The sequence below is a fragment of the Heptranchias perlo genome, chromosome 23 (genome assembly GCF_035084215.1).
Source record: "Heptranchias perlo isolate sHepPer1 chromosome 23, sHepPer1.hap1, whole genome shotgun sequence".
NCBI lineage: Eukaryota > Metazoa > Chordata > Chondrichthyes > Hexanchiformes > Hexanchidae > Heptranchias > Heptranchias perlo.
Window position 1 is genome coordinate 17,737,556 of NC_090347.1, and position 9,162 is coordinate 17,746,717.

At 48.1% G+C, this 9,162-nt stretch overlaps 1 protein-coding gene across 3 annotated transcripts in view; it reads left to right on the top strand.

The window, feature by feature from the left end:
• The window catches only part of faap100 (FA core complex associated protein 100), a 185,844-nt gene that overhangs the window by 10,193 nt on the left and 166,489 nt on the right, over positions 1-9,162 (top strand). For all 3 annotated transcript variants that reach the window (XM_068004124.1, XM_068004123.1, XM_068004122.1), the window contains exons 4-7: positions 507-663; positions 1,138-1,952; positions 7,330-7,472; positions 7,843-7,959. In XM_068004124.1, the coding sequence (XP_067860225.1) occupies positions 507-663; positions 1,138-1,952; positions 7,330-7,472; positions 7,843-7,959 (1,232 nt within the window). The remainder of the gene's footprint in view (positions 1-506; positions 664-1,137; positions 1,953-7,329; positions 7,473-7,842; positions 7,960-9,162) is intronic.

Below are 9,162 nucleotides of genomic sequence, written 5' to 3' on the forward strand. Positions count from 1 at the left end.
ATCATGGCCTTAGCCCCATTGTAACGTTGAGCTCCTCTAATTTAAGTGCTGACAGATCTCTTGCCGATGGTCAGTGAGCACTTCTTGCACTGGTGAAAGAATGTGGAACTCCCTCACCACAACAGCGGCTACTGATTCTGGGGCAGGCTGATGTCTGGAATCTGCTGTGTGTGGGGGACTGCTGGGCATTGTTTTAATTTAACTGCTATGGAATATCACATCTCTGGGGAGAGAAAATACTTTCTGCTACGTGCCATATTATTACATTAACACTCAGGCTGCAAACTCTTTTGTGTGTTTTATGTGAAGAGAAAGGCGCACTTGAGAAAGGCATCCTTATTTTCTCTCTCTTCTGGTCCTGATTCTGACTCAGATGACAGGACTGCCTGAGCCTCAGAACCCTGACTGCTGCGGAGTCTACTCTGTGACCAGAGGTCAGGACGTAGGATGGCCGAAATGGATGATGTGAGGTTTCCCCTTGTTCATAACTGTGTGTTTTTGACCAGGGGATGTCGACCTGGTAGCGCTGACTGAGAAAGGAAAGGTGATGCAGTGTACCCTACCCCACAGTCCGAGTGCAGCCCAGAGCGTGAAGCTTAAGGCAGCTAATGCAGGACAGCGAATTAAGGACCTTCTCTCTGGGATTGGCAGTGTCTCTGACAGGTAAGAGGACAATCTTTAAGTTAAAATTTTCAGTTCCCTCAATAGCCCAGTACGTAGATACGCTGCCGGGTTGAGTACTGGGACAGGCAGACCAGAAGGCCCAAGGTTTAACTCCCACTCTCTGTGCTGAGTTAGCTGAACTCATTCACGGCAGTGGTGGTGACCCTGGGTTAAGGTGGAGTTCCTGTTCCTGATCAGAAAGTGTGTGTGTGTGTGTGTGTGTGTGTGTGTGTGAACAGTGGGCGGCGACCAGTTTGGGCTCTGCTGTGACGCCCTCCACAGTTGCATAGCCTGCCATCCCTCACCGTCTAGGCTTATGAATGAAGACTGGTCGCTTGGATGAGGCACTGGAAGTTGCTGGGCACCTGTGGAACTCTCTCCCAGCATAAGTCAGCACCTTTGGGAGAGGAAGAGAGAAAATTAGGACACCAGAATAATAAAACAAAATCACTGTGTCATTCTTTCCCCCCCCAGAATCACATCCTTGAAGCATGTGATGCAGCAGAAAGACAAGGCTTTAAAAGGCCTGAACCAGGACTTCAACATATGCTGTGCCCTGCTGTCCAACCAGGAAAAAGGAATGGTGCACTCCAACCAACCAATTGGCTGCAGCATCACTGCAAGGTGGAACCGTTTACTGCTGCAGGATTCGCTCGTTGTCTCGTGTACTTTGGAGAACCTCAGCGATTGGACACTGGAACACAGGTGGTCTCTTTGTGTCAAGCTGATTACCCAAACATCTGCTTTGACCAAAGGCTCGGACAGCGCAGCCTTTACTTGTGCTTTTCCCATCAGTGAACTTCCACCTAGGAAGAAGATGGAGGTCGCTGTCCCTTTAAACTCTCAGAGTGATCATTTTCTAGCATTTCCTGTGTCTGTTCACTGCTTTCTCTATTACAGTTTGAACAGTATTACGGCAAGGAATGTCAGTGGACCGCCCCTCTCTCGTAGTTCCTCGTCGTCTCCTAGACTTTCAGAAAGTGATGGAATTTGCCTGCCTCTAAGCACTCGTATTATTGATTTGTTAGATTGCCTGCACATTCATGAAGGAGGAGCAACTGAAATGGTCCCTCCCCTGAATAATCACCAAAGACCTAGCACGTCAGACGCGTTGGCGATGTTCTTGCAGTCCTTTGTATGCTCTGAAACTAATGACATTAAAGGCAATGAAAAGTTAACAGGATCTTTCAGTGTTGCAGGCAGTGAAAGGACGGCTGTGGGACCATTTACAGCTTCCATCAAGTTATCCTCTGATCTGGTGATGGCTGCGCTGAAAGATTTTTGTACAGGTGGGAAAGTTTTTTTTTAATGGTTAATGAACTGAAATCTGTGTCAGTCTGAGACATCCTCCACCTGTTGTGATTTTTCTGGACCACTAACCTGCTGAGTGGCTGCTCGGTGCAGGCAGCCAACCTGTGCCAGGGTCTCTGCCACTGCCACTCCTGAGCTTGTTACTAAATGGTACAGAGAAGTGACTTATGCACAGATTTCCCCAGCACTCACTCCCCACAGGACACCTTCTGGCCATCATTTGGTGTTTCTTCCAAAGATCCAGCTGTGATCAGGTTATTTTGTGGGGATTACCTATGTGCTAACCCACTGACACATTGTAAAGCTTTTGGGGTAGATTTTGACTTTGCCCGATGCTGTAAAACGGGTGATAGCGAGTCGGCAGCCCGTGTTACATCTCCCGGTTTTTATTTCCATTGACTTCAGTGTGCTCATTATTCAAATGTCTGTAGATTATTCAGTGGGCATCTCAGCCCCCCCCCCCCCCCCAAATCACTTCAATGGAAATAAAAACCGGGAGGGATGTAAAAGGGGCTCCCGATTCCCTGATGCCCAGTTTTACACTATGACACAGTCAAAATCCCAGTGCTCGTTGTCCATGTGTCGGCAGATTAGTCAATGGGCATCCCAGCCACCGCCCCCCAATGTCTGTACATGTGCACTTCCAGCAGGGTTTGCTTAGGACAATTGTAGCAACCCCATCACTGAGCTGGCTGAGATCAGTTGGCACTTCCTACAAGTCAGGAATGAACTGTTTTCTCTGTGACTGGTTCTCTCGGTAGGAGTACTTAGAAGGTACAGTGGAGATTGGTGGACTGTACAGTGCATCGGTGCAGTTGCAGTTTGTGCTTTTAGGCAGCTCACTGTGGCATCTTCGGGCATCCGGTTCTACAATGGGCATGAAACATAGAGGGGGAAAAAATTGTTTGCAGGCTTTTTGGAGCTGTTGTATCACCTTTCTGGCAGTCCTTTGTATGGAAGATTCTAGAACTTTCTATGAACTGAAGCATGAGATTTAAAAAAAAAACCCATGAGCATTTTAACTAACTGCAGCCAGTAACAGTTGTAGCTGATTTTATTGTTTAGGGATTTTTTTTTGGAGGGGCTGTTTTGTCATTAGGGTTTCAGTAAAGCTTAATGGTAGGTATGTCCAAACTTAAGTTGTGTCTGGGGACAGCACAGGGTTGCAAACTCTGTGGATGGACATATTCCTGGAGGTTTCGTCACATGACCTCCCTCCTCCAACCGTCCCGCTCCGTCAAACAGCCTTTTTTTCCCATGTCCGATATCTTTATAACACATACACAATTGTTTAAAGAAAATTTTTTTAAAAACTAATTTTTCTCTTGGGTTGCTCACAGCAATGTCCTAGGAGATTAATCTTTAATTCCTGGTTTGGGTAGGGTGGAACATTATCAAAAATGTGTTTCAGAAGAGGCAGTTTAGCGGAGACAGATCACTTCTTTATAAAAAGACCAGCTGATTCCTTACTGTTTTGTATGTGATGTAATAAATGTAGAAAGTCTTTACTTCCGAAGGTCGCAGAATGGGTTGTGTTGTATTGTCCTTGAACCTGACTGTGTCACAGTGTTACTGTCTTAAGTCAAGAACGTACCAGCTTGAGCAAATGAGGCCGAGGTTATCAGTCTCAATTTGGCCTCAAATGGGTCCAGTGCTGATCCTAACTTCCACTGCCAGATAGCCAGATACTGCAGCATTTCCAAGCTCTACAATCCCGTTTTCTGCCTGCACGCTAAGATAATACTCATTTTATTCATTCTGGAATGATGAAAGACTGAAGGAACCCTGCAGGATTTAAATCAAAGACCTTTTGACACCGAGTCTGGTGTTCAACAAACTGACCTCCCCAACTTTGAAGCTTAGCACTTTACCGTTGCAGTGTCGAAGTCTCTGCTAACTCGGGGAATGTACTGCTGGCATCTAGCGGCAGGATTTGTTTACTGCAGTACTGGAACATTACTCTCCACTTGTCTGTCCGGCCTTAGACCGATATTACAGCTGGTACCAACTTAAAATGGAAGGCAGGTCCTACAGCTGAACCAACAGTGTCTTGATCAAATGCCGAACCCAGGGCAAGCTTATCAAATGTTTGTTTCAGTTATGCTATTTTTTAGGGAAGGATGTGTTCTGAAATGTATTTCTGATAACCTCATCATAATGGGGCCGATTTTAGGATGGCCGAATGGGTGCGGGAGGGCTTCTAAAATAGCAGAATCCCGGAGCGGGTTCGGAGCCCGGCTCCAGCACGCTGACTTCCGGGTTCCCCAATGACGCGTTCGGGTGCGCGTGCAGCTCCCGCATATGGGACTCCCCCACCGGCAATTAAAGCCGGCGGGATGATAATTTACATTGTTATTTAGGTAGTTGAAGTACTTGACAGACCTCATTGACTGGAGATTTTGGCAGGGGTGCAATTTTGAAAGATCCTCAGCGTGTTTCCTGTGCTGTGGGAATCACTCCCTGTTGGAGCAGACGTGTTTCAGCCAGCAGACAGTGGGAGATGCAAAGGATTATTTGACAGTTAGGGGGAAAACCTCATTTATTGCAGCAGGGCACTCTGTCACTTCAGACAAAGTTTTGGCTGCAACACCATTGTCTTTCCACTCAAAATGATTAATTTATACCCTAAACTCTGCTGTGCAAACACATTTACCTACTTTGCGGACCCCCTCAAACACACACCGTCAGGATGGGGGGGCGCCATAGCTGCATTCATCACTTCATCCGAGGACGAGCAACATCACCAGCCTCGCCAGGCACGGCGTCCACCTCCGCCACGTGGAGCTCCACAACACAGTGCTGCGCCACAGGCACCCGCACAAAATAGTCGTGCAACTACACATACACCCACTGTAGGGTGACCCAATGGGTGGCATCAAGTGTGGGTGTTCATGGTGAACCTCATTAAATGAACTTATTACACAAGCCAGTCAAGAATGGCCAAGACACGGCAATAGTGGTGACAATAATAATATTTAATGTGCCATTAACAAAAATCAAATATAAATAAAAAACATGACAAACCGTCAAACGCCATTGTGCTCACAAAACCTTTGCCTTGCGTTTACGACTACTCCTACCTGATGTTCCTACCCTGTGGCCGCAGCAGAGGTAGTGGCAGGTTGCTCTTGTTCGTGCCCTGATCGATTAGATGCTTTGGGCCAATGCCCTCTGGGTTTCGGTGCCCATGATGGCCCCTCCAAAGACTGCTCCACCTGCACTTGTGCAGGGGCAGACTCGACCACCTGGAGAGGAGGCAGCAATGCGGGTACTGGTTGAGAGGGGGGCAACGGGTGAGTGCTTTAAATGGCGTCCCCACTTCCATGTCCCCTTTCACCATCATCCCTCTCCTGGGCCAGGCCCACATCACTCCTACCACCCTGCTGGATGACAGTTTGGAGGACATGTGTGAAGCCTTGTAAGGCCAGTACTAGTGTATCTGCCCGCCTGTTGAAGGCGGCAGAAAGTTGCTCACCTGGAGTCCAAAGGGCCGTCGTCAGGGCCTCAGTGGACTCATTGGTGAGCCGTGCTTGAAGCTGGATGGAGGCTAGCCTTCCCTCCATCGCAGACATTCCCGCGACACTATCTCAGAGATGCCCTCACGTCCCTGTGACAGTATCTGAGATTCCCTCCTGTACCTGTGCCACCATTCCACTCATGCAGGAGTTGGACTCCTCCATCCTCTGCGTGATTGTGGAGAGTGCGCGTGGCACCTGTTCCAGCACCTTGCAAATGTGCTGCTGCCCCTCGATCGTTCTCCTTTTCACGGATGGCCCCCAGGGTTCAGCATCTATATCCAGCTGAGCAGAGCCTGGAGCAGAGTGCTCCCACCGACGCGGACTCTCCACAGCTGCCCCTGCCACCAGTGTCTGCTCGTGCTCACGTGTGTGGTGACTCACCATGTGCGACCCCAACTAAGTGAGGACAGGGACCCACCGAGATGTGTGTATTTGTGCTGGTGGATGGCTCGCTCAGATGTGACGGTGCCCCCTCAGAGGCCGGCTGGTCCTCTGAGGAATCGCCCTCCGCTGTCACGGAGGTCACTGAAGGCCCTGTAAGAGAACAGAAGGCAATATTAAGCATGATGACAGATGTTGAGGAGCTGAAGATGGCAAGGCATGTTAACATCATTTGCTATTGTGAGTGCTGAATGTTAATGTTCTGTCACCAGCTGTTTGTCAGGTGGCAGTCTCGGCGTCCCTGATGGACAGGCACTCGAGGGTGCGGCTCACTTCAAGAGCCTCCTGCTCCACGTCCGTGAGGGCGACCAGATGTTGTGGTTCCCCTCCGGTTTTTGCCTGCTCCCATGTATCCTGGGCTCTCTTCTCCTATAAGGGAAGAAAGTAGAGAGGCGTGAGTGAGGGATGGTGACGTGGCCAACTGCTGAATGCATTGGTTTGGGTGAGGCTGACCGTGAAAGAGATGCATCAGAGGGTGAGTATGAGACAGAACCATGACATTGTATGAGTATTGGGTTGAGTGGTAGTGGTGGGATGAGTACTAGAGAGGTGAATAAGTGCAGGTAAGTTGAGGATGAGCTTTGAGTGGGTGTGAGGAGTGATGTGATAGAGTAGTGTTGGCAGTGCAGAAGGAGTTGTGGGGTGAGGGCGGTGATGTGGAAGATGAAGTGTAGGAGAATGAGTAAGTGTACTCACTTTGGCTGACCTAGTTAGGTCAATGAAACGCTTCCTGCACTGGATCCAGGTGCGGGAGACGTTGCTGCTGCTGGTGACCTCCTCTGCCACCTCGAGCCAGGCCTCCTTGGTGGCAGAGACAGGTCACTTCCTCTGGTCTGCTGGTTAGAAAATCTCAGTAGGACCTGGAGTGAGGCATCGTTAAACATGGGAGCAGCCTGTCCCCAGGTCTGCTCCATGCTGTACTTTTGGCTGGTTGTTGTAGGAGCAGCATTGGAGGACTGCCCCTTTAAATAGGGCTCCTCCAGCTGACAGCCTGTGATGCGGGTGCGCAGTCCAGCCGCTGCGCAGGTTGTCGACGGGAAACGCAGAAGCCATGGTAAGGGCCTTCAATTTACCCGCGATCGCGTGGGGGACGGACCGATTTCACTGGCTGGGTTACCCACGCGCCCAGTCGTCTCCCCCCCCCCCCCCCCCGCTGCAATCCCGCCTCCCTGGTAATATCGGGGCCAATGAATTCATCCTAGTCCCAAACCAAGAGATGCTCCATTTCCCTGAAAACATTTTTACTTTCCTGCTTCTAATCCTTTTTTTTATATAGGTTTGGTTCATGATCAACTGCACTTACATTTTCTGAATTAGATCATTTCAAAGTGGCCCTTTCTGGGATTTTCCAGAATCTTGCCCTGAGTTGTTCTGTTCCTTTTTTTTCCCCCTTCAGGAAATGCTGTGGAGAATGGATGTGATGTCCTTCGATGGCTGCTGTCTGCAAATTCTGAGATGGAGACAGTAAGGATGCAGCCTCTACCGGTTGTGCACTGTACTGCACCAGATGGTAGCAGTGTCCGGCTATTCTCACAGCAGGTGAATGGTTAACAGTTGGGACTCGTAGCAGAATGCCAATCAGTTACAGCAGGGTTTACATGTCCTGCCATCTATTATAAGGCTTAAGCAGTGAGAGACAGGAACTCTAGAGAGCAGCAGTGGCATTTGATAAAAGGTGGGAGCTCCCAAGTTGTAGATTGATTACCATAGCGTTTAATTGAGATATTACTCTTAATGTACAGAATGTGTAATGTTTGCTGCTTATTTAATTTAATTTCAGTGGCAGCTTTTAGTTAATACTGGGTTATACTTCTCTCATTGGTAGCATCTATATATCTTGATATAATAGCAGTGACACTTACCCTCTCCAAACCCACACTGCATTGTTCTGTTACTCCTTTCCCTACAGGTTGACATCACCGATTTCTCTGTTGATGGGCCACTCAGGACGGTGGAAATTGTGATGGAGTGTTCCTCGCTGACTATGTTTTGTTTCCTGCATCAGGCACTTACACGTCGTGTCCAGGTAGGAAATGGACAGTCTGCCCCTGACAGATATTCTTGCTCTACGTGCTGGACGTTATCCAGTCTTTTACAGTCCGTTCAGTGATCCAGACTGAACCCTGCCGTAGTGCCATACGTTATCCAGTCCTGTACAGTGTGTCCCAGTGAAACACTGAGTGATCCCTGAACTGGGCACCGGTTGTTACTTCATAGAATCGTAGAATCTTACAGCACAGAAGGAGGCCATTTGGCCCTTTATGCCTGTGTCGGCTCTTGGTCTGGTATTGTTTCCAGTAATGGGTGAAGCTGTTGTTAGATCCAGATTGATCTTAGTGCATTTTCTCCTTGTTTCTGTGGGACAGCAGTCCTGTTAAATGGTACTGTTTAAACCATTTTAGTTATGTTCAGTGCACTTCAGTGTTTGGTGCAAAAATTGGTTCATTTTAACCTGTTGTCAATCATCAAAAAGCCAATCAATTAAAGTGAAAGGAAAGTCCAGGGGGAACCCCTTGCTATACAAAGTACTCCTCCCATTTTAGGCAGTAAGATAATAGATTTGACAGAATTTTGTTTGACGTTTTAGAATAAAGTCAATTTTCGTCTTGCATGGAGACCCTTGAGTTAAGCTGCTGCAGTGTCCTCACCAATGGGGATTGTATTCAAGGAGCTCTGTAGGAAACAGCAGTAGGACCAAAACCAAACCAACCAGACAGCTCTTCTGGAGCCATGGGAACCCAGGAAACCACTTTACTGGGTGAGAAATTTATGAGGAGGGAGCCGTGGGAGCCGTGGGAGCAAGACGAAAATTGACTTTACTCTAAAACGCCAAACAAAATTCTGTCCAATCTATTATCTTACTGCCTAAAATGGGAGGAGTACTTTGAATAGCAAGGGCTTCCCCCTGGACTTTCCTTTCATGATCTTTATGGTGGTAAGAAAAAGGGAAAATTTACAATTCTGCTGAGTATTATTTTACTCTATAAAATGGGGGCGAAGTTTGAACAAAAAGTACACCTCCTGGACTTTCCTTTCCCTTTAACAACATTGGCAGCGAGCTACCTCTCTTGAGTAATCGGTCCCATTTTGTACGTCAAACCGTAGACTTTAATTTCTACTGTTCCTCGATTGGTCATAAAATAAGCTATTTGTTCTGTTACATAGAGACTCGGGGGAAGTCGAGGACAAGCAAAAACATTAGCTCATTGAAGCTCATCCCTCTAATACC